Source organism: Leucoraja erinacea, chromosome 8, assembly GCF_028641065.1.
Source record: "Leucoraja erinacea ecotype New England chromosome 8, Leri_hhj_1, whole genome shotgun sequence".
Lineage (NCBI taxonomy): Eukaryota > Metazoa > Chordata > Chondrichthyes > Rajiformes > Rajidae > Leucoraja > Leucoraja erinaceus.
The window spans coordinates 63,917,238-63,942,145 of NC_073384.1; the positions used below are offsets into that span (position 1 = coordinate 63,917,238).

General features: G+C 40.4%; 2 protein-coding genes across 2 annotated transcripts in view; one reads left to right on the forward strand and one right to left on the reverse strand.

The window, feature by feature from the left end:
- The first annotated feature begins 1,697 nt into the window (after positions 1 to 1,697).
- prorsd1 (prolyl-tRNA synthetase domain containing 1) lies at positions 1,698 to 9,794 on the forward strand. The gene is made up of 2 exons (XM_055639851.1): positions 1,698 to 1,873; positions 9,353 to 9,794. Exons 1-2 carry the CDS (start codon positions 1,790 to 1,792, stop codon positions 9,779 to 9,781), a joined length of 513 nt encoding a protein of 170 aa, XP_055495826.1. The 5' UTR covers positions 1,698 to 1,789; the 3' UTR covers positions 9,782 to 9,794.
- A 4,389-nt stretch (positions 9,795 to 14,183) lies between these two features.
- The window catches only part of LOC129699782 (ribosomal protein S6 kinase alpha-5-like), a 63,853-nt gene continuing 53,128 nt past the window's right edge, over positions 14,184 to 24,908 (reverse strand). The window contains exons 14-17 of the mRNA XM_055639866.1: positions 21,518 to 21,709; positions 19,633 to 19,774; positions 18,908 to 19,050; positions 14,184 to 18,225 (exon numbers count right to left, since the gene is read on the reverse strand). Of these exons, the coding sequence (XP_055495841.1) occupies positions 17,974 to 18,225; positions 18,908 to 19,050; positions 19,633 to 19,774; positions 21,518 to 21,709 (729 nt within the window). The 3' untranslated portion in view covers positions 14,184 to 17,973. The remainder of the gene's footprint in view (positions 18,226 to 18,907; positions 19,051 to 19,632; positions 19,775 to 21,517; positions 21,710 to 24,908) is intronic.

Below are 24,908 nucleotides of genomic sequence, written 5' to 3' on the forward strand. Positions count from 1 at the left end.
GATCCCAGCTGCCAATACCTGACTTGTGCCTCCTTTTTCCTGACAAGAGCCTCCCTAAGAATTCCTTCTGTTCTATCTACCCTTCCCCTATATGCAATATAAAACACCCTTGTTTTCTCACTTTCACAATTCTGACGAAAGTCTGACCTAAAGATGTCAACTCTGTTTCTCTTCGCAATGATGCTGCACAACTTGTCTTTTGCAGCTACTGTTTTTGTTTTGGATTCCCAGCACTTCTTTTACTCAAATGGCCTGAGGCCAGTGGGAATTCCCTTTGTGTTCTAAAATTAAAATAGTTGACTTTTCGTAACTGACCCTCAGTTGCTTGTTTTATTACCATTCAAATAAATTAAACAAATTGAATCAAGCTACTAATGCGTCAGCATTACTGATGGGCGAGAAATTTGCCTCAGCTCTATGCCATCGCATAGCATCTGTGTTGAAGGAAGAAGGCTACATTTTAACTTTCACATTGTTAGATTGGGTAAGAAAAATAAACCCAGTCATCCAGTAATTTTTCTGAAAATTCACAGGCTAAGTTAGGATCTAATACAATTCATCTCATAGTCGACTTGCAGAGTAATGTATTCATTGGGCTTATTTAAAAATAAGTGAAATCAGAAAGTTTAACATATTAGCACTTCCTATCCTAGGCTGTTTCAATTTGTTCCAGAACCAAATGAACAAAACATTCATTTTTATCAACAACTAAAGGTTACAAGACAGGACTAAAACATAAGGAAAAAATCACAATGACAATATATGAAGACATTGTTCTAGCTCAATGCTGGGGGCAACACTGCTCATTCACCCACATGCTGCAACCCACACTTTTTATCAACTCTATTCTTAGTAACTATGTGGCAAATACTAATATAACAGAAGGGTGCAGCAGCAAGTCTAATTGCAGGAAGCTACAATTCCAGATTGCAATTGCAGTTTCTGGACTTGCAATTTGAAAGGATAGCTCTGGTTCTTCCTGCAACAAGAAGTGGTGATTATTGAGAGATCATTTATGCAAAAGTAAGTTGTTCCAATGGTGTAGACTCTCCTGTTTTGTATTAATAATATCAGTTATGTCTCCTTATTGTGTATAGGAAGGAACTACAGATACTGGTTTCCAAATAGACTCAAAATGCTGGAGTAACTTAGCTGGTCAGGCAGTTACACTGGAGAAAAGGAATAGAGGGAATTCTAGACAGACACAAAATGCTGGAGTAACTCAGCGGGACAGGCAGCATCTCTGGAGAGAAGGAATGGGTGACGTTTTGAGTCGAGACCCTTCTTCATACCCTCTTCCTGAGGGAACTCTCCCTGACTCTCAGTCTGATGAAGGGCCTCAACCCAAAACATCACCTATTCCTTTTTCCAGAGATGCTGCCTGTCATATCTCCTTATTATATCCTTTAGAGGGAAATAATTAAACTTGCCTGCCCATATCTGGGGGGTCATGACCAAATCATTAACTTTTCTGCTCCCTCCAGATGTCTGACCCTCTGGATATTTCCAGGGCCATATTTTTTAATCGAAAAGTCATGTTTAAAATGGCAGCATTTAACTAAAATCTGAAAACATTACAGTAAAGCTTTTTAAAAAAATAGTTCATTGGTGGTCATGTGTTTTGACTTTTACAGTGTGCGATTGACGCTATGTAAATGTAAGTCTTTAAACATATATCATAAGCACACATGTAGATTTCTGAACTATGGGAAATATGAGCCTGCAGATGTGACCTGGAAGTGCAGTTGAGACGTCGTTTTTCGCCGAGCTGCTACAGGCCAAGCACAGAATGGCTTCGACTGAGAAGCGCAAAGAGCTGGAAGATTATCTGAAAGGGCTGAACGTGGAGACTGTATGCGAGGAACACCCTGAGGTGAGTGCGCCCGTCCAGGGGCATCTGCTGACTACAAGTGTGAGGTGTAGCTGAGCTTCCTGCAAACGGTTGCGGCGCCCAGAGGCAGCTGGAGAGAGCCCGAAACCCGGGCAAACACGTCGTTAAAAAAAGTCAGAATGAATACAGAACATTACAAGTTACTGAGATGGATTTTAGCGGAGCTTTTTTTGTTGTTTTAGAAAACCTCTTTACGCGGAGATGTTTATACAAATGAACTACACTGAGGGAATCCATTGTGTCCATGATAGCTGGGAAAAAAAAGTAATCCAGCCCACGTCCCAGCGCATAATCAACTGCTTTGACAGGTTCCCGGTGAAAAGTCAATTTAAGTCCAAACTCTTCGACCAATTACATTAAATCTGTTCATTATTGTTCTCGTTGCTCATACAACTAAGTAATTCTTAGCCTCCTGTTTCAAAAACCCACCTAATTTTCTACTCTCTTAATTTCTCAGACAGCTCCCTTAAATAGGCCAAGGCACGCTAGGTCGTGGTTCAGCCATTTAAAGCGACGCAACTCTGGGATATACTGACAGATCGGTTCGCAAACAGATGCAGCCAGACTGTAAGAAGATACAGCGAGGTTTAGATCAGCTGCAGAAATGGGCGAAGACATGACAGATGGGGTTTAACCCGAGCTAGTGCGAGGTATTGCACTTTGGGAGGTTTAACGTAGAGAGAGAGAGAGAGAGTATATGTCAAGACTTAACAGTTTTGATCTGAAGAGGGATCTCGGATTCCAAGATCAGAGCTCACTAAAGGTGGCAGCACAAGTAGGGTGGCGTTTGGCCTTGAATATAAAAGTCAGGAAGTCATGATGCAGCTCTGTGGGACTTTGGTTAGGCTGCATTTGGAATATTGCGTGCAGTTCTGGTTGCCCCATTACAGGAAAGATGTGGAAGCTTTGGAGAGGGTGCAGAGGAGGTTTACCAGAATGCTGCCTGGATTAGAGGGTTTCAGCTCAAGGAGAGGTTGGATAGACTTGGATTGTTTTTTTCTGAAACGTCAGAGGTCGAGGGGAGACCTGTTAGAAGTCTATAAAATTTTAAGAGGCATAGATAGGGTAGAACCTTTTTCCCAGGATGGAAAGTTCCAAAATTGGTGGGCAGAGCTATGAGGTGAGAGGGGGAAAGTTTAATGGTGATGTGCTGAGCAAGTTTTTTTCATGCGGAGGGTGGTGGAGACCTCGAATGCATAGCCAGGGGTGATGAAGGAGGCAGATACGATAGTGCAGTTTAAGAGGCATTTAGATAGCCACTTGAAACTGCAGGGAACAGAGGGATATGGATCATGTGCAAGAAGATGAAATCAGTTCAGCTGGGCATTATGATCGGCGCAAACATTGTGGGTCGAATTCCTGTGCCGTACTGTTTTATATTCTAATAATTTACATCAATTTTAATAACTTTTTTATAGTCCCCGATTATTAAAATGGGAGCAGTTTTGATTGAAGACAACACTCTACCTCTAGCATTGCCTTCCACATGGAAGATATGGGTTTGGAGCCTTTGTAGTCCTCCAGCCACAGCCCAGTCATTTAGATCTTGTTGGTACACAAAAATGCTGGAGAAACTCAGCGGGTGCAGCAGCATCTATGGAGCGAAGGAAATAGGCAACGAAACGAAACGTTGACTATTTCCTTCGCTCCATAGATGCTGCTGCACCCGCTGAGTTTTTCCAGCATTTTTGTGTACCTTCGATTTTCCAGCATCTGCAGTTCCTTCTTAAACATTTAGATCTTGTTGCTGCACTCAGGGAAGCAGAGGGATCAGCTCTCTGCATTTGGCACAAGCGACTGTGAAGTTGCAGGACAAGATGGAAATACAGGTTATGTATCCAGTCCAGTGTGCCCCTCTACAATATTGGGGGGACCACACAATAATCACTAAATCTATACACAGTATTGGAAGAATTGCAAGCAAATTGCTGCTTCACCTGAAAGGACTGTTTGGATTCCTGAATGATGGGAAGCAAAGAGCTAACTGTACAGATGTTGCATAGATTTATGAAGATGGGAGAGAATGGTAACTTTGCAGTGCTGAAATGGGAGAGGAAGATGTGCCTAGTGGTGGAGTCCTATTGAAGGTGATGAATATGACGGAGGATAAGCCATTGAATATGAAAGGTGGTGTGATGGAAGGTGTATACTAGAGAGTTATATCCTTGGGAAGAGAGTGGGTGAGGACAAAAATGTAGGAGAGGAAATGCAATTAAGAGCACTGTTATGTACGGTAGAGAAGAATACATGGTAAAGGGAAAAGGAAGAGACCTTAAAGTATTGTGGAGAAGGTCTCATTGTTAGATTAGAGAAGGAACTGAGGGATGGAATGGGATTCTGACAGAAAGCAGGGAGGAGATACAGGTAGTTGCGGGAGTCGTTGAGAGTGTAATGTATATTGGTCCCTAGTGTGTACTTTGAGAAGGAGATGTCAAGTAAAGTAAGAGTCAGATATAGACTAAGCTGTCAATTTGCACCATGTTCTCATTTCAATATAGTTGATGAAAACTGTTGAGTGTTGGAAGTTGTGCACATATAGTCATTAGTGTAGTGGAAAACAAATTGAGTGAGGGGGACCCGAGTAGGAATGAAATAACGTCTGTTCTCCATTTGTCCATGCTGATTACTAACAACCCTTTCGCTCCTTGTTCCTGCATTTGCAGCTTCTGCTGTTGGCTTCATAAATATCCTGTGTACCATCTGTTGCATTATCACATCCTGCATATAATATGTGTGACCAAAACTGTATTCCAACTGTTTCTTAACTAATGTTCCAGCATATCTCTCCACTCCTATAGGCCTTAGTGAACAACAAACAGCCCATTTTAGGGAGTAGAAACTACCCCATACCTTCACTTACATGTATCATCTTCAAGATGATTGAAGTCTCAGTGTGGTTACTGTGGTCTTGCTGTGATCTTCATAAGCATAACCCAGGCTGGGTATTGATCCGCAAGATGCTGCTGAGCTTCTCAGTCATGTCACTAGGCAGAACTGCCTCGCTGTCTGAATGTTTACATTCATTAAACTTACAAAAAAATCGAAAGCAATTTAAAAATTAATCTCAACATGATTAAATATTGACATTTAGAAATTATTAAAACAGTAGAAATTACTTTAAATCAATTGCATTTAAGTGAATTAATTTTTTTAAATCACGTGTGGCAGAAGTCGCATTCTTGCTCAGAACCTCTACTGTCCATTGAAATAAATGGAGCTAGAAATCTGGCACAAGTTCAGCTCCCAGATTTCCCAGGGAAACTGCAAGAGGTTGGTGCTTTGCTATTGCATTCTAATCAATCAATTAGATTTATTCATCACATACACAATAAAGTGCCATGAAATGAACTTGCCAGCAGCGGTACAATCAGAAAGAACACACAATACACAATCAAAATTTAACACAAATGTCCACCATAGCATTCTTCACTGTGGTAGAAGGCACAAAGTACAATCAGTCTTTCTTCACTGTCTCCCCGTGGTCGGGGCCATAAACCTCCACAGTCGCCACTGCGGGCGGCCAGATGTACAGGCCCTCTCGTCTGGAAGGTGTCCCGAATCGGTGCTTCCCTACGCGACTTCAGAATGTTGTAGGCCACAGGCCGGTGGTCGGAGCTCTTCTCCAGGGATCCCCGGCGAGGGATCCCGCTCCGGATGGTAAGTCCACGCTGCGCCCGCGGCTAGAAGCTCCGCAGACTGCGGCTTCAAGATGTTGTAGGCCGCGGCAGGCGGTCGGAACTCTTCTCCTCCGGGGATCCCCAACGAGGGATCCCAGGCTCTGGACGCCGCGGGCTTCAGGCTGTAACAGTCCGCGGGCCAGCGATCGGAGCACTACCTTCTAGCGACCCCGGCTCCGGGCCCGACTCCGGGAAAGGCCGCACCAATCCATGGTGTTAGGCCGTGAGGGAGGCGACACAGAAAAAGTCGCCTCTCCATCGAGGAGGCGACCGAAAGCGGTTTACCCCCTTTCTCCCCTCACCACCCCTCACAGAAGACACACCAAGAGACATTAAAACAGATATTTGGACATACTAAAACCCCCCCCCAAAAAAGTAGATGTGATGAACACGCTGCTGGCAGGGCAGCAGTCTCACAGCGCCCCCACCGACCGACATTGGATTGCTGCTAGAAGGAGATCAGTGAGGACCTCGATGGAAGCTCACAATTTGCACATTACAAAGGAAGAAGAATGTGAATTGTTGGAAATTATAAATTGAAAGAGTACATGTGCAAGTCTAAAAATGCAAGACTTTTTATACAATTCCAGCTTGATTTTTTTTCTGGCTTTATATTCCATACATTAAGAATTAATAGTAAGTATCCTTTATGCCAGGGCACTTATCTGCTTGGCCAGCTACCTTCAGGAATCTTCAGGAACAGGTGCTTGTTCACTCTGTTACTTTACATTTCGAAGTATCCTGACATTCCCCTGTATGGTTTGCTGGTTGCTGATGCTTGCCTCTCCATTTTACATTTCAATTATCACTTTTTACATTGGTCCACCTGACCAATGATATCTGGTTTCTTTTTCACTTAACCATACTGCCAATTTGGATATAATCAATGAACCTTTCATAGTTCATACATTTTTCAAAACACATTATGTACAACGAAACGCAACAGACCTAGTTCCAAGCCCTGCAAAACCACACTGCATACTGCTCTTTTGTCACTAAAACACCTTGGTACCCTGATCAAGTATCTTTCTAATCACCTATATTAAGTTAGTAGACATGATTTTGCCATAATATAACCTTGCTGGATCCCCCTATTAATTTTTAAATTATAATACTCTCCTACAGATTGTAGAATATAGAACAGTACAACACAGGAACAGGCCCTTAGGTCCACAATCTCTGTGCAAAACATGATTCCAAGCTAAACTAATCTTATCTGCCTGTACATCGTCCATATCCCTCCATCACCTGTATCATATCTGCCTCCACCATCATCCCGGCAGCGTGTTCCAGGCACCCACCAATCTGAGTTTTTAAAAAACTTGTCTCGCACATCTTAATAAATTCTCCTCCTGTAGTCTTATGCCCTTAGTGTTGGACATTTCCACCCTGGGAAAAATGCTCTGACTGTCACCTTATCTTTACCTCTGTCAATTTTATATACTTCTATCAAGTCGTTCTTCAGCCTCCGACACTCCAGAGAAAGTATTTTGTCATCTGATTCTATTTCAATAATAATTTGTTTATTATTCTTCGTTCCAAAATAGATAATAGCACATTTCCCCATGTTCTACTCCTGCCAACTTCCTGCTCACACACTTGAACTCTCTACATCTTCTTGTGTCCATACAATGTACTAATCCCCCTTTCTTTGTCCATCAGCAGATCGGTAACTATGCACTCTGTCCGTTAATCCAAGTCCACGATAAAGATCATAAGTAACAGGACCAACAATGATTGTTACAGCAAAACATTAGTCACAGATTGGTAATCCCAGACTATAGGACATACTGTTGGTTTGCATCACAGACTGGTTTGGTAATAACTCTGCCCAAGACTGCAAGAAATTTCAGTTGTGGATGTAGCCCAATCCATGACAGACCAGACTCCACCATTGACTTTACCTACACTTCACACTGCCTCAGAAAGGAAACCAACATTATCCAAGATTTTCTTCATTCCTTTTTCCCCCTGCTTTCGTTGGGCAGAAGATGCAGAAGCTTGAAAGCATGAAAGCACCAGACTTGGGAATAGCTTCTTGCCCTCTGTTATCAGTCTTTTGAACAGTCCTTCCACAAATTAGGGTACAGTCTGATTCTCTTCTGCCTCATTGCAGATATTGGACTTAGTGTCTGGAACTGTTATGCTACATGCTGAGAACTGTATTGTGTACTCTGTATCTTTCCGTTCATTTTACCTGTTGTACTTGAGTTTGGCTTGATTGTATTTACGTATAGTATAGATTTCTTCTTTAAATAACCTGCCCATCATTCCATTAATCAGATGGATGGATCTGTAATTACTTGGCCCATCTCTTGCTCTCTTATTACAAACTGGTGTCACATGGGTAATCTTCCAATTCTCTGCAAACGGCCTGTAACCAGAGAGGATTGGACAATGATGGTCAGAGCCTTCTCTATTTTTCTAAATAGGGATACTTCCCATTTGAGCTTTGTGAATTTTCTACTTTCAAATATGCTAAATGCTTATTACATTCTCTCACTTTGTCTAATTTAAACTTTATTACACACCTTTGTATGCAAGTACTGTGTTATCCTGTTATTTCTTGTTAAGGCAAATTAATTAACCATACAATATATATTATAACTGTATTCATATATATATGAATTTCTCGGGGTATTTAAATCTAAATTGTATTAGTTATTTAAGTTATGACATCAGATGGAAGCTGCATACCAAATCTCGTTGCACTTATGTGCAATGACAATAAAGGATATTATTATTATTATTTTATATAATGTAGGTTTCTATTACACAATTTTTCCCATAGTTATTCTTGTGCTCAACCCCGCATGTTTATATTTTCTAGTTTTGTTTTACTATTGTATACCGACATTTTTCATGTCCCTTTTGCTTTTCTAATATCCTATTACTGTCATCCCTACACTTGCCAAAACCCTCTAGGTTTTCTACTAAATTAATCTTCAAGTTTGCTTCTCTTCATTGTATATATTTTCCTATCAATGGAGGCTCTAGATGTGGGAGCTACAGGTATTTTTATTTCTGGATGGTTATTTGCTCTACATTTTCCACAACTGTTTGTATTTCTCCCACTGCTCTGATCATAGTTTACTTTCATTTAGCTGTTTCTAAACCATATGCTGAATATTTCTCAGCTAAATAAAATTGGGCTTTACCCAATCGACAACTATTACTCCTAGGTTATCTTTGATCATTTTTAAATATGCAAAATCTAATTGAATTATGATCACAACCATTGATATTATTTCCCATAGATATCCCTCAAAGTTTCATTCCCTAAAACTAAGGTAATAAAATGTGGAACTTGCCTCCACAAAGAAAAGTTGCAGAAAGACATTGATGCAATTTACCATTGCATTATTTTACAATGAAATGAAATCAGAGTGGATAAAAATGTGGTAATATATAATTTAGAGATATCACGTGGAAACATGCTCTTCAGCCCACGCCGACCAGTGATCACCCCGTACACTAACAATGGTCTACACACTAGGGCCAATTTATAAATTTACCGAAGCCAATTAACCGAAGCCTTTGGAGTGTGGGAGGAAACTGGAGCACCTGCAGTAAACCCTCGCGGTCACAGGGAGAATGTACAAACTCTGTAAAGACAGCACCCTTAGTCAGGATCGAACTCGGGCCTCTGGCACTGTAAGGCAGCAATTCTACCGTTGCGCCACTGCGCCATGCCTAAGGGTTAGAGACCAGGTAATCATTGCTACACATGTACAGACATAATTCCCGTTTTAAAGTCCAACATATTGTTTGCTTTTTTTTGTAGGTCTTCACAGTTGAAGCTATGATGCCTTATGTGCAACACCTTGCGGGGGCACACAGTAAGAACTTGTTTCTTAAAGACAAGAAGAAAAAATGCTTGTGGTTAGTGACAATCTTACACAATAGACAGGTCAACTTGAATGACCTAGCAAAGAAGCTGGGTGCCGGAAGTGGAAATCTACGCTTTGCAGATGAAGAGATAATGATGGAAAAACTAAACGTTGGTCAAGGTTGTGTGACACCACTTGCTCTATTTTATGATAAACAAGGGGATGTAAAATTTGTGTTGGATTCAAACTTTGTGGATGGAGGACATGAAAGAATCTATTTTCATCCGATGACCAATTCAGCCACTATGGGTATAAAGCCTGTGGATTTCCTACATTTTGTAAAGGAAACGGGTCATGAACCCATAATTGTAAATTTTGATTAAAATGTTAAAACAACTTTGGACTAATTTATTATTTTTTAATTAACATTTTTATGGAATCGTGTTGTTCAATCATTTGAAGTGTACGTATTTCAAGCGAGCATGATTTTTAAATATTTCATAATATTGTGAAGTAGAACTAAATGAGAAATATAACTACAAAGTTGAGAAAAGCTTTCAAACTATTGTTTTTATTTCTTCCTGTCCCACCTCTGAATATGAAGGCTAATGCAGATTCTTCTGTAGTGATAATCTACAACAGTAACCCAAATATCCATTCATTGTGTAGAATTTTCAATAGATAATTGTCTGGAATGGGGCATGTCAAAACTGTGATAAATACCATCACCCAACAGAGGCTAGCAGCCAACGATAAAGAAAAAGGACGTGTATTTATATAGTACCTCATCTTTCCTGCTGGAATTCCCAAGCTGTGTCACCTCCACAGCAGCCAACTTTCTACATCGTGCAGATGAATTGTCCACTGGTTTGTTCTGAGTTGATGATCAAAGAAAGGATATTGGCAAGGACCGGGTAAAAAGCCTCTACTGCACCTCAGGCACCAGGAAATCTATTTCAACTACTTGAATAAGCAGATGGGATTGTCTCATTCACAATCCTGTATCCCAGTTAGTATAGTATCCTCTCATTGCCCCAGTGGAGTACTAGCATGGAATTTGCAAGAGTTAGGAAGATTACTGATACTTGCATCACACATTTACACTTGCTTTGTATCTGGGAAGCCAACAAATCAATAGAAACTGCAGGTGCTGAAAACTGGAGTGAGAAACAACTGCCTTCTGAATGCAAACTGCAGTTCTTCAATTCTAGTCCCATGAACTAAAGCATTAAAAAAAAATAGAAGCAATTTAATCGAAACATACAACTCTTGGTGGATTTGACATGGTAAATGCTGGAAGTAAATACAGGAATGTTTAAGAGCAGAGGCCATGGCCTCAGAATAAGGGGTGGCCCATTTAACAATGGTGGAGAATTTCCTCGCAAAAGAGGCGTGTCTTTGAAATTTCATGCCCCAGAAAATAATTGAAGACTCAACCTTGTATTTATCAAAGCCAGGATGAATAAATTAGTAACAAAGACAAGAATTGCTTTAGAGGGTGGAACTTGAGAAAAGTTAGATCAGCCTTATTTTTATTGAATAGAAGAGCAGGCTGTAGAGACTAATCCCGTTTCTAATTCTTTTGGTCTAAAGACAATTTGTTCAATGTTTAGAATTAGACTTGGATGGTGCCTGAATGGCAGAAACATCACAGGGGCTTGATTGGAGCCAAGTTCAAAGCAAATATAGAACATCTTCCAAGATACACTTTGCAGGCCTCGTTACCAATCCTTGTAGCCGCTTTGAATGGCAAAAGTACAATAACGCAGGGCTGCCGACTCTCACGCTTTGAACGTGACACTCACACATTTCAGCCAATTCTCACGCCCTCACGCTGATGACAGAATTCTCACGCTGTCTTCAGTCCCTGCACAGCAAAGATCCTATAGCAGAGCTGTAGTGGAGCTATAGGATCTTTGCTGCACAGTTTGTCTCTTTGCGCCACATGACAGCGATCTGCACGGATTGGGGAAGCGCGTCGGTCCCGGGCAGCGGGTGTCGGCGCTTTTGTGCGCCGTCTGCGAGCGCTGCGCTTCCGGCTGCCGCGGCAACCTCGCTCCCTCCCTCCCTCCTGCCTTTCAACTCACACGGCAGCGCCAACGCCGCCAATCCACGCTACACCGTGCCCGCCATTGGGCGGCCGGGGAAAGAGAGGGAGGGGAGAAAGAGAGAGAGAGAAAGAAAAAAAGGGAGGGATGGAGGCAAAGAGAGACAGGGGGAGAGAATGTAGAAAGGGGATGAAGGAAGGGAAGGAGAAAGGGGAGAAAGAGGAAGTGTGAGGAAAAAGAGGGAGGGTGAGGAAAGAGAGGGAGGGGAGGAAAGAGGGAGGAGGGAGGAAAGAGGGAGGGAGGGGGAGGATGGAGGGGGGGGAAAGGTGTGTGTCTGTTTCGCTGTGTGTGTCTTCTTGTGTGTGTGTGTGCGTGTCTCTGTGTGTCTCATTGTGTGTGTCTCCCCGTGTGTGCGTGTGTCTCCCTGTGTGTGTGTGTTTGTCTCCCTGTGTGTGTGTGTGTGTGTGTGTGTCTGTCTCCCTGTGTGTGTGTGTTTGTCTCCCTGTGTGTGTGTGTGTGTCTTCCTTTGTGTATGCGTCTCCCTGTGCGTCTGTGTCACATCCTGGCCTTAGACAGGGCTGCCAACTCTCACGCTTTGAGTGTGAGAGTCACGCATTTCAGCCAATTCTCACGCTGATGACAGAATTCTCACGCTGTCTTCAGTCCCTGCACAGTTTGTCTTTTTGCACCATATCACAACGATCTGTGCGGTCTGGGGAAGTGCATCAGTTGGCGGCTGTGAGTGACGTCGCATCTCTTCTCTTCTTTCTTGGTTGGATGTGCATACACCGACAACATGAAGCAGCTGGAGATAAAACTAACCAGGTGAATCGGTTGTAAAACATAGGGAGGATCACAATGAGGCCAAACATCTAGGACAGGGTTCAGCAACCTATGGCACACGGGCTGAACCCGGCCCGTAACACGAAAATCCACGTTTTTTTTCAATTCGTTTTCGCAGGGCAGGCGAGCCAACCTGAGAACTGAAGCCAGTCCCTGGGACGCGAGCTGATCTGGGAACGGCAGCCAGTCCCGGGGCACGCAGAATGCCAACTTGATCATTATGGACAAATTGGGCCAGCCACCTACATGTTGTATAACTCTGACTCTATGAAGATCTGAATGGGCTTAGAATGACTATTTAAGCAAAATTGCCCCCACTTTCCCCATTTTGATTCTTGAGATTAATATCCCTTTGCTCTGTTAGCAGCGTTAAAGTACTTATGAGGTCGAGTCAGGATTTCTGAAATGGTCTTAAAGTAACTTAACTGTTATAAAGCAGTAATAAGTGATTTTTGTCCAAACAATTGGAACTTGCATAAAATGTTTGCATTATTAGCAGGACTGCCAACTCTCACGCATTGAGCGTGAGACTCACGCATTTCACAAAATTCTCATGCTCTCACGCTGATCACAAAATTTCTCACACTCAAATATCTGCGGGTGCTGAAAGTTCAAAATAAAGCAAAAATTGTTTTAGAGGTGAGTAAAAACCATGAGGGTAATATCAGGTGAATGCATAGTCTTTTCCCCAGGATATGTGATTCAGGCACTAGAGGGGATTGGTTTAAAGCAGGGGTATCAAACTATCGGCCTGTGGGATGATTTTGGGGGGAAAAAAAGTAGTTTAATTTCTCCCATGCAGATGGTGTGATAGGTGAGACACGGCGGCGGTGGTCCCAGCACCAACCCCCTTCCCCTTCCCCCCTGAGGCACGGCACACACCTCCCACCCTCACCTCCGGCGGCTCTATGTCCGTCGACCGCTCTGTCCACACCCCATGGAGTTTTAACCCCGGCCCGGAGCCAGGAGCGGACCGGGTGAGTGGGGGCGTTGGTGCCGCCTCCGGAACCTACTATGGGAGGGGGAACACCCTCTCCAACACCCCCCCCCCCCCCTGGGTCGCTACGCTCCTTCGCAATTTCTCATTATCAACTCTCACCCAATGTTGGCAGCCCTGATAACGTGGCAGGCAGAATGAACGTGACAAGGACATGAGAGTATGCTCAAAGCTGTCAGTAGCCCACTTGGCCTGGAAAAGTGATCTGGACTTGAAAAAGCAAGTACCATGATCTGGTCTCCCAAATTGAGTAGAAATGGAAAGTCCCATCCCTTCACGGAATGGTGAAAATCTTGTGGAAGAGTAAACTTGAAATATGTTAAAGTTGTAGTATTTGAATCTGATCTCCACATCTGTGATGAGCACATCAACTGTGGCATCTGAATTTTCCGCACACCGTGACATTCTGCTAATTATGGCCAAATATAGCACACTTACAAGTGAATGCTGCTCTTTAAAATGCAAAACAATAAATTGGTATCCATTGAACAATGAAAATATATATCCTGAACACTTAGCTAAGATGCGACATGGAAAATAATGCAAAACATTAAATTCTAAGCTAATAAAATGAATTAATTATAAAGAGCTGGGTGAATAGGGTTCTTATAGTTAGTGCAATATTTACTACTGTACTACCATGATAAGACTTGACATTTTATGTAATACCTTGGGCAGAATCAATCTGAATTTGGCCTGCAAAATGCAGTTACCTTGACTGTGTATAGAGATCCACATAAGCTACCTGAGAGTGCCTGAACACTCAATTCACAGTGCATTATCATATTCTGTTTCTGATCTGGCAGCAAATTCTATACTGTGTATAAACATTAATGTAAAAATTAAGTGCAATAAAACTTGAATGATAATATTAACTCAATAAAGTATATAGGTGAATATATTAAACTACTTTATTGCAGAGCACACAAGCAACATATGTAAAGGACTTTTCTGCATGATATACAGTAATAAAGGTCTAATTCAGTATAATTCACTTTCCGCTGGATAAAAAGGAATCGAACAATGTGAAAATTAAAAGGGAGAAATATATCAGGAAGATGATATATTCGATTACACAAAGCACCAATGCCATGAACCACAATTTACAGTGACAAGCACACAGAATCAAAGTTTGCAATCAACAGTGACGACTGTTCTTTTCCTAGACCAGCTAGAATCATTTGCCAGAATAATCCCAAATGAGCTTTTACAACTGGTTAAAATATCAAAATAAATAATTCCCTCATTTCTGAAATCTGGGTGATAATCTCTTAGAAAAATCTGCCAGCTTTCACATAACTGGTACACATTCAAGGCAATGGGAGTAGCCCTCCCGCTAATGAATATAATAACAATACAGGAAAATATTTATTATACAATGAAGTTTTTAAATGCATTTGAAATACATTATATAACAGTAAGTATTAAAAAAAAAACATATTTGCTTTATGTCGACATCATATATCGAAAAACTACTTTGCCTTGCATATTTAAAGTTTCACCATTTATATCATTAATGTTTGTGTTTGGCACATGTCCTCGACGTTAGCCCTTTCAACACAAAACATGTGTATACAGTGTCTTTACAGTAATAAAAGGTTCCAAAGTGCAGTGCAGGAATGTTATCAACAAATTTGAAACTAAGCCACATTAGGAAATTTGGAAAGAACAGCACTGATGACCAAAAGCTTGATTAAGCTGTTAGGTTTGAACATGCATATTACAGAGGAAAAGTTAACGGCTGGAGAGGTTTTGAGAAGGAAATCTAAAGCTTAAGGCAATTGCAGTTGAAGACATGGCTACCAAGATTGGAGCAAATATAATCAGGGACAATCAAGATGCCCAGAAAGGCAGATATCTTGGAAGGGTTTAGGATGGCATATTGCAGTAATAGCAAGAGACTAGAAAGAGAGGATTAGAGTTTTTTAAATGAGGCATTTAATACTCATGAATTAATGGAGGTCAGCAAATACAGAGATAAGGGGTGAACAGAGCTTGATGTGAGCTGGGACATAAGCAGCCAGATTATAGTGTAGAAGGTCAGAAGTTGGAAGTTAGACCCGTCAGAGGTGCAGTGGAAATAGCCAACAGCATGGATGAAAGGTTCAGAAGCAGATGAACTGAGGTACGGACCAAGTTGGATGATGTGATGAAAGGCGTTGCTTTCGTGATCATGCATATTTTGCGATTCTTGTGATTAATTGCGTTGAAGTGGGAAGAGAAGCTAATGTAAGTAATTCTCTGGCTACAGCCGGATAGACAAGATTGGAAACACATGAGCAGTCCACCCAGTTACATAATGATGGTTTGGTGACTTAAGAAGATAGTGTAGTCAACCACATTAAAGTCTGCTAAAATGTCATGGCATTATGACAGGAAAAACCTGGCTGGAATTCAAATATAGAAAATTGGGAAAGATGGGTTTCACAATTGAGGACTTCAGTAAAGAAAAATAAGTTAGATTTCGGAGATAGTTTGAATGATATAAGGTATAAAGTTTGGTCTTTTACAAAGAGAGAAGGATGACAGTATTGAATACAGGATTAAAGTACCAAAGAGAACTTGATAATCTCACCCAATAAGCGTTTAGCGGGTAAAGGGTGAAAGCAGCATGTGGGGTCACATGGACAAGCATGCTCAGAAATAGGAGGAACAATTATAGAAAGGCAAGCTAAGAAAAGGTTTTTCCTCTGGGAAGATAAGGAGACAACTGATCAAATGATGTCAATCTCAGTGACAAGGAAGTAACTTATTATTGAAGTTGAGATGAAGACATTGAGGAGAGAACTCTAGGATGTCTTTCAGAGGAAAGACTGGAGAAGTTTTTATTCATGAAAGTGTGAAGTAAAAGTAATTACACTTCTAAGCAACACACATGTTTAAAAACAATTGCAATTGGGTCAAATAACCACTCAATTACTAATCATGAATGTGAATAAATCCAACATAGTAAAATGTGCCCATGGAAAATGAATAGGCAGGGAAAAATGAGCAATAACATCTATCAACTATAATATTTGTACCAACGATCATTGTAAATAGTTAATTGTAACTATCACTGACACAAATATGAGTCATTTCCTTAATCAGCTACATAGTTGCCTGGATAACAAATTTAAAAATCGTCAAAATACAATTTATACTCTAAACTGAAACATACTCCACCCCCATACCACCTGTATGTTCGACCTGAGTTATCCTCAAATTTCTTCAGTTTTATGTATTTATGGCATTGATAAGATTAATCCTGATTGTGCTTGCACTACCAAGCCAAATTACCAGCATTGTTTCCTTACAACTGTGCACAAAATGTTCATTCATATCATTGTTTTATACTCTTTATGCTATTTCATAGTTCATTCCAAAACAATGTAGGCTCAGCAACCATTGCTATGAATGCACATCTCTTCTCCCCACCAGCAACAACCCATATCCTATTTTCCTAAACACACAATCGCTGTCTCCTATTCCAGCTGCTTGGCCTGATCTGTGTTTTCTTATCCACGAACAAACATGGGAAATAGGAGAAAATGGCCATGCAATTCCTCCAACTTGCTTCATTATTCAATAATGTCACAGCTGAGCTCTTCTACAAAGTCTCAGTTGGCAGATATATTTCTCTATAATTGGCTTGCAGGTTTTCAACGTCTGGACTTTAAAGCAGGAGCCTTTGAAGCAATATTGATCAACTTAATTTAAAAGATGACAAAAACATATCAGACAGACTCAGCCGCTCACAAACTGCAAATATCCTACCCTGTCTCCCCATAATTACCGTAATACTCAATCTACATGCTACAAACCTACCTTTGTGGTCTCCCACTACCCAGCTATTCTCTCTCATATGGGCCTTCGTATTATGGCATGAGTTCTTCAAGTAATAATATGTGAGGAAAATGTCCTATATGATGTTTTTATTTCTTTCTATGGGATAAATACCAAAATATCAAAATATAAAAATAGCATTGTCACCAAGCAAATGAGGCATCATATCAATAAAAGTTAAATCATTATGCTTCACAGTTGAGACACATAGTCAATCAACCACATTTTTTTTACTATTAAGCTATTTTAGAGACAATGAGCAATTTGTCATTACGTAAAACTATGACTGAGATCTTCAATCTTCAACTGCTTTATAAAAATAATTTAAAAATACCTACATACAGGCAACAGCTTGCACCTATTCAGCACTTTTGATACAAAAAAAAACCAAGGTGCTGCATAGAGGCACAAAGTCAAACAAACAGAGACACAAGGCCTGCAGATGCTGGAATCTTAAGGAACTGGAGAAACCTAGTGGGTCCGGCAGCATCTGCGGATGGAATGGACAGACGGCGTTTTGGGTCAGGACCCTTCGCCAGACTGATTGGAGTAAGGGGGTTGATATCCAGCTGCAGTTGCAAAATAAACAAGGTTCAGAGAGGATAAAAAGGGAGCCCAGGAGGAGGAGGAGGAATGTTGGTGATTCCTAGGAGGGAGGAGGGAGAATTTTAGGGCAAACAAGCATTGGGCGAGAATGTGAGGCAAAACGGAGATGTAAACATTGGGAGAGAATGAGTGCTGTGAAGCGCAAAGGGTTGTGGGGGAAAATCCACAGTATGGGATCAAATATACAACTATCAATCAATCTTAAAAAATAATAAATATTTGAAGACCTTTCTTACATTAGCTAGAAAGAAGTACCTTAGAAACTTCTATTTAATGTTTCAGAAAATTGGAAGAAACTCTCAGATTTTTTTGCTTGTAAAGGAACTTGGACCATGCACGTGGGAGATGCTCTCCCATGAGATTGGGATGAGGAGGAAATTGAACTTTCACTGGAACTGCTCCGTGTCTCTGTACTCGCACTACTTTTCTTCATCTTTCGCCTTTTTGCCAAATGAGCATCTTCAACACTTTGGAGGAAAAAACCTTCCCTCTTGTACTTATGTAATGGCTAAAAAACAAAGAACATATAAAATTATAGCAACCATAATGTCATTACAAATGTAATATACCAGAAAATCATTTTGTGAAGATTGAGCACAGGTTCACTACCAATTTTCCGGCAACTGGTGGTCTGATACCTCTTGTAATCCAGACAAAATTATGAGAGCGCACTTGAAATCCCCCCCCTGTTGGGGGCTACAACGTGAGCCGCAACAATAGTCGCGCCAACTGGTGAACATGGGCTCACTGGTGCACGCCAGCGGCATTGGCGCCCCAGTTTTAAGTGAAATTACTTAAGTGCTGGAGTAACTGAGCAGAATAAATCAGTCTGCAGATGGTCCTGACGTCACCTATCTGTGTTTTCCAGAGATGCTGCCTGACCCTACTCCAACACTTTGTGACCTTTTGTGTATTAACCAGCATTGTTTCAACTACGTACAGTAACACCTTACTCAGTTATAGCAGACAATCGGCAATAACGGAAACATTTCCACCCACTATGGTTCGTTAGTACGAGGGTTTACTGTACTTTATAAATATTTGCATTTGAAACCAAAAATCTTTATATTTTTCTTTAAACAAGATCTTTACTTTTTGTGGCAAACTAATGTCTGCATGTTATTATAATATAATAACTCAATTAATTTGGCCAGTGTTTCTGATTTAAGATTCAAGATCATAAAGCTTACCTTGAAATAGCTGTTGGAAGAACATTCACGACTATCTGGAGGTGTCAAAGGATTGGAGGACAAGCAATAGCTTTTTTGAAACCAATTGTTGAAACTGGAGCTACTTAATTTCAGCCGAGAGACCGGGTCCACAGTCAGTAAACCTGTGGAATTTGTAAGTTAAACTTAGTGCCATTCTAATTTTATTTTAAAGCTTCCTAATATGGACATTAAAAAATTGCTCATTGGTGTATGTTTATAAATAAAGAATAATTTAACTATTTATAGTGAAAATTTGTTAATATGCTATCTGGCTTTTTGGAAATGTCAATGTATCTACGTCTGGTCCTCTGGGTGATGTTCTATACACTCCCATTAAACTTACCTTGCTCCTTATAAAACCATCCCGGCTCTTTTTCCCGCATTCCCTTTAAACCCCACTGGGGACCAGTTTCCTGCACTCTCTTTAAACCCCCAGGGGCCTATTTCCCATGACCCCATTGTTCACCAGGGCCCTCTATCTTCTGTTTTCTTTAAACTTGCCATCCACACTGAAAAATATACGATAGCAATGTGTAACATCTACACGTTTATTAGGTATAAATAGGAATAACATCCAACAGTTCCGGAAATCAGCTGGCTCAGCGCCTGAATGTGCTGGATTATTAGAGTTTTATTGTTATTCCTAGCAATCGTGGGCCGACTATTTAATTGCCCTGAATAGCAAAATTTGAAAGACACATTACCTTGTACGAGTTCCTTAGCTTCTTGTGAGACATTGTTCCAGATTTTTCCCGTGAGTGTGAGGTGCCTTGTGATTTCATTAGTACTTAACATTGCTGTATTCTGCATACTTAAGAATGGAATTTGTCCTGATAACATTGTATACTAGAATACAACAAAATACACATGCATGTAAAGATTTATATTGTCAAATAGAGGACCACATATTATAATGTGATATCGGTAAAAATATCAGTTTTATAAGTAGCATTTAAATCAGACGTCATGGAATCAAATCCAAAAGTTATTTTTGAATCAAGCACTATCGAACAAGTTTAGCTAATAGTGTAAACAAACAGCTGGAGGAACTCAGCCTGTCAAGCAGCATCCGAGAAGTCCACATTTTTGGGTTCAGACCCTGCATCAATTATGCTAATACTAGGTCTGATAACAATATTCTGTAATAATTTAAATGAGTGAATCTGCCACTTATTTTCCTTCAATAGACAAAGTGTTGGAGTAACTCAGCGAGAGGCAGCATCGAGAGATTTTGGTCTAAACCAGTATCTGCAGTTGCTTCCTACACTTATATTTCCTTTTTCTGCTGTAATCTTTCTGGTGACAAATTAATCTGGATGGCAATCCAGGGTAAATTAACCAGCGTTACCATGGTAACCAAAACTCCATACATCCAAGTTGGTGCCAGTGCATTCTATAAGAATAGACCACTGCCCAGTCTCAAGTAAGTTATGTTCTTGAGGTGAGAATGGAAATTTGGATTGGTGCAGCTGAAGAAAGGAACATGGTTTTTTTCATCACCATTCTAGTTATGAATTTATTAACCAACCACAACTCTGGCAACTGACATTTGCAGAAGTGAGTCCATGAGAAAAGTAGGTAATGACACTCTGATGTCAGGTTAGATGCCTAAAATACCCTTTAGGATCCATTTTAGTTCCTGGGCCACTTTTAACTGACCATGTCATTGTCAAATTGTTGTAAAAACCTAAATAGTTCCCTCATATTCTTCAGGAAAGAACAATGAAGCGCTTACCCACTCCTGTCTAATTTGACTCCAGATCACATTCACATTAGATTATCTGAGAAGCCACAATTCTTTATACGGCAAATAAGAAAATCAAATCCTCAGAATTTATTTAAAGAAGGCACAGACAATGAAAAACGATTTCTGCTGAAAAAAATAAAGAAAATAAAGAATCTGGGAATTGTTTATGTGTTAGGCTGAAGTGTTATATATTAGCCCTAGACCAACCTCGTCCAAATATTCACTGATATGCCCCTACAGTTCACAGAATAAACTGATTCTTCTTGCATATGGCATGCACAGCCTAAAGTTCCAGGACAACTTGTTCTATTTGATCTTATTTGATTGTGCACGCCAGGTTGATTGCATTCGTTGAAACAGGGTGGACTACGTGAAGGTTGCAATCTCCCACCCCAATAAACTGATTGATCCCATATTACTTAATAAAAAGGCACACATAAATAAGAGTTTAAATTATAGATATGGGCATAACATTCAAACAATGTCTCATTGTGCTCCATTTGAACACTGTTTCCCATTGGAAGTGCAAGGTTGGTGAATTGACCCAGTTGACTGTATAGAATTAGAATGTGGACATGCAGTTTACCGCTACTTTTCTAAACAAGCATTGAATTTCTGTTTTAGGTGGAATGATAAAACCCAAATCCTATGTAGTAAAAGACAATCATTGGACATCCCACCATACCAAACGTATTTCACTGTTACATAATTTATACATAGTTAAAGCCTAATGCTGAGTCTCAACCCGTAACATTGACTATCCCTTTGCCTCCACAGATGCTGCTCGATCAGTTGAGTTATTTCTTTTTGTTGCTTAATTTATAGCTGTTTTAGGTACTTACAAGTATTACTCCAAGACTCCACAGGTCGCAAGACTCATCATATCCATTTTGTTTGAAAATCTCAGGAGCTGCATATTGTAGAGTGAAACATGGTGTCCTCAATGGCTGGTTATCACATGGCTTAACTCTTGAAAACCCAAAGTCTACTATCTTGATTGGTGCATCAACATTCTGGTCAGCAAACAAAATATTCTGTTTGCAAAAGAAAACAAAATATTAATTTATTAATCCTTCAAATACAAATATGAAAATAGAAGTTTACATTTATTAACTTAAATTCTGAAGCATATCTGATAGAATTCTTCGTGCATTTGTTTGACTGGTTAATTATGAGATTAGATTCCTTACATTACAGTCAATTTATAGTAAAAATATAATCAAAATAAATCATACAAAGTAAGCATTCACATTATATCAAAACTTGATAATTTAAGGTACTTGGGCAATTAAAGTAGATTTTTAAATTTTATTTGATATTTACACAAAAAAATTCAAATAAAACTGATGAACTCTTTTAAATATTTTAATTACTGGAATTAGTTAATTCGAGTGAGTATTTTGAATTTGCAAACCAATTTGAACTAGATTTTCCTGGATAGGGCTAATTGTTAGTTTAGTTTTTTAGTTTAAAGACACAGCAGAGAAACAGGCCCTTCGACCCACAGAGACTGTGCCGACCAATGATCCCCACACACAAACACTATCCTATACACTGGGGACAAGTTACCATTTTACCAAAGACAAACCTAGTTGTCTTAGATCATTGTGAGTATAAATATAACATTCAACGGGAACTTGAATAAAGAGAGTTGGGGAAAGCTCCAATCATAATAATATAAACAAACCTTACTAATAACATTACATCAAAGCACAATTACTGTCACTATTTTGCCAGAAAGACAAGAATGCATGGTAATGCTTCAATCTGTTCAGCGTCAGTTTAGATTCTTCATATCCGAGCACGACACCACAAGGATTTCCAGAGCTGATGACAGCTTGATCAAGCACCATTTAATTTACTCTGTACTCTTTACTCCATCACCCTGGATGTAAAATATAACAGTAACTCAAACACTGTTACAAAGAAAACCAATGTTGTAGGATTAAAGGACCTTGCAAAGAAAGCTCTTTTCAATCAGCACCCAACCAAAAGCAGCTGCAGACTGTCCCAAGTTCACCGTAATTAACACCTGTGAAAAGACACTTGGGCCGAATGGCCTAATTCTACTCCTACAACTTGTGAACACTTGGTACCTCTACCAGAAAACAATGGGACAATTCAATGAGAACGACTGGACGATTCAGAATTAGCCATAAATACAAAACATTCTCGGAGTGGACACATTATCATGTCTCTAGAGCAGAAAATACAGCTCCATGGATACATAAAGGCTAAGGTGCAACTAAAATATTATGCCCTAGAAAACAGATGGTGGGTGCAAAGAGAGCAGGAGATCCAGCAACCAGCCAATAATCACAATATGCAGGCATGTTTCAGCATTGTCAAAGCTACAAATAGTTCTGATATCCAAAGGACTTACTCCTTGAAGGGCCAAGGATAGAAGTGTTCTTTTCAAGGACAGAGAGACAGTTAGCATCTGTTGAAGGAACACCTCAAATAACTCCTGAATAGACTCTGTATTTGACGCATGCCCCCTTGATTTCTATTTCACTATCCAGCCAAGATTCAAAAGTCAAGAGTGTTTTATTGTCATATGTCCCAAAACGGGATAATGAAATTCTTACTTGCAGCAGCACAACAGATATGTAAACATAGCACTCTGTAAACCCATAATAAACACCAAAAGAAAGTTCAGTATATATATAAAATAACAGACAAATAAATAAACAAATAATCTTAGTGCAAAGACAAAAATAATGTCCGAAGTCTATGTAGCTCTGAACATATTTGGTGATAGGAGCATTTAATAGCCTGATGGTTGGTTGTAGGGAAGAAGCTGCTCCTGAAGCTGGGTGTTAGGGTGGCACAGTGGCGTAATGGTAGAGTTGCTGCCTTACAGTGAGTGGTAGAGTTGCTGCCTTACAGTGCCAGAGACCAGGGTTCGATCCCAACTATGGGGACTGTCTACGGAGATTGTAGGTTCTCCCTGTGACTGCGTGGGTTTTCCCCAGGTGCTCCGTTTTCCACCCACATTCAACTACATACAGGTTTGTAGAATAATTAGAGAAGAAGGAGGCATTCCACCTCTGATCTTCCCGATGTTGGCGGAGTCCAGAACCAGGGGCCACAGTTTAGAATAAGGGCTAAGCCATTTAGAACGGAGGTGAGGAAACACTTTTTTTCACAGAGAGTTGTGAGTCTGTGGACTTTTTTGCCTCAGAGGGCGGTGGAGGTGGATTCTCTGGATGCTTTCAAGAGAGAGCTAGATAGGGCTCCTTAAAGATAGCGGAGTCAGGGGATATGGGGAGAAGGCAGGAACTGGGTACTGATTGGGGATGATCAGCCATGATCATCACATTGAATGGCGGTGCTGGCTCGAAGGGAAATAATAACTCCTGCACCTATTATTATCTATTGACTTCTGTGCAAAGTGGGGATAGACTGCAATGAGTTCATCGGAAGGGATCCATAATTGCTTTTGCCTTTGCTTTGTAGTCTGTTTTTGGGTGGCACAGTGGTTTCGATCCTGACCTCCAGTGCTCTCCGTGTGGAATTTGCAGGTTGTCCCTGTAACCACATGGGTTTCCTCCCACATCCCAGTGAAGTGCGGGTTGGCAGGTTAATTAGCCTCTGTAAAAAATGCGCCTTGTGTGTATGGAGCAGATGTGAAACATAGAACTAGTGTGAATGGCTCATCAATGGTCGGTGTGGACTTGATGAGCTGACGGACCTGTTTCCAGGCTGTATCTCCAAAACTAAAACAAATATAACATTTAATAGAGAGCTTTAAAGTTATGAAAGGTTTAAAAAAAATGTAATGTGTTAAACTAATTTCCACTTGCAGGGTGATTAACATGAAAGCACAGAGTCAGGTAATTGTCATAAGAACCAGAGGAAATGTAAAGATTTTTTTTCTCATATCAAGATGCATTGGGAATACAATGCATGAAGTGGCAGTAAAATAAATTCTATTGTAACTATCAAAAGATGGCATATGTGTAGGAAGGAACTGCAAATGCTGGTTTAATCCAAAGATAGACACCAAATGCTGAAGTAACTCAGCAGAGCAGGCAGCATCGCTGGAGAGAAGGAATGGGTAACATTTCATTCAGATTGAAGTCTGAAGACTAAAGAAGGGTCTCGACCTGAAATATCACCCATTCCTTCTCTCAAAGATGGCATTTACCTGAAAAGAAAAATTCTTCAAGGTATGAGAATGAAAGGTATTCTTCATGGTATGAGAAGGTAAATTCTTCAAGCAGTGTTTGG

Bases quoted from the DNA above. Each gene is read 5' to 3' on its own strand.
- prorsd1 (XM_055639851.1), top strand. From the start codon at position 1,790: ATGGCTTCGACTGAGAAGCGCAAAGAGCTGGAAGATTATCTGAAAGGG. The intron at 1,874-9,352 runs GTGAGTGCGCCC...TTTTTTTTGTAG, and splicing joins TATGCGAGGAACACCCTGAG to GTCTTCACAGTTGAAGCTAT.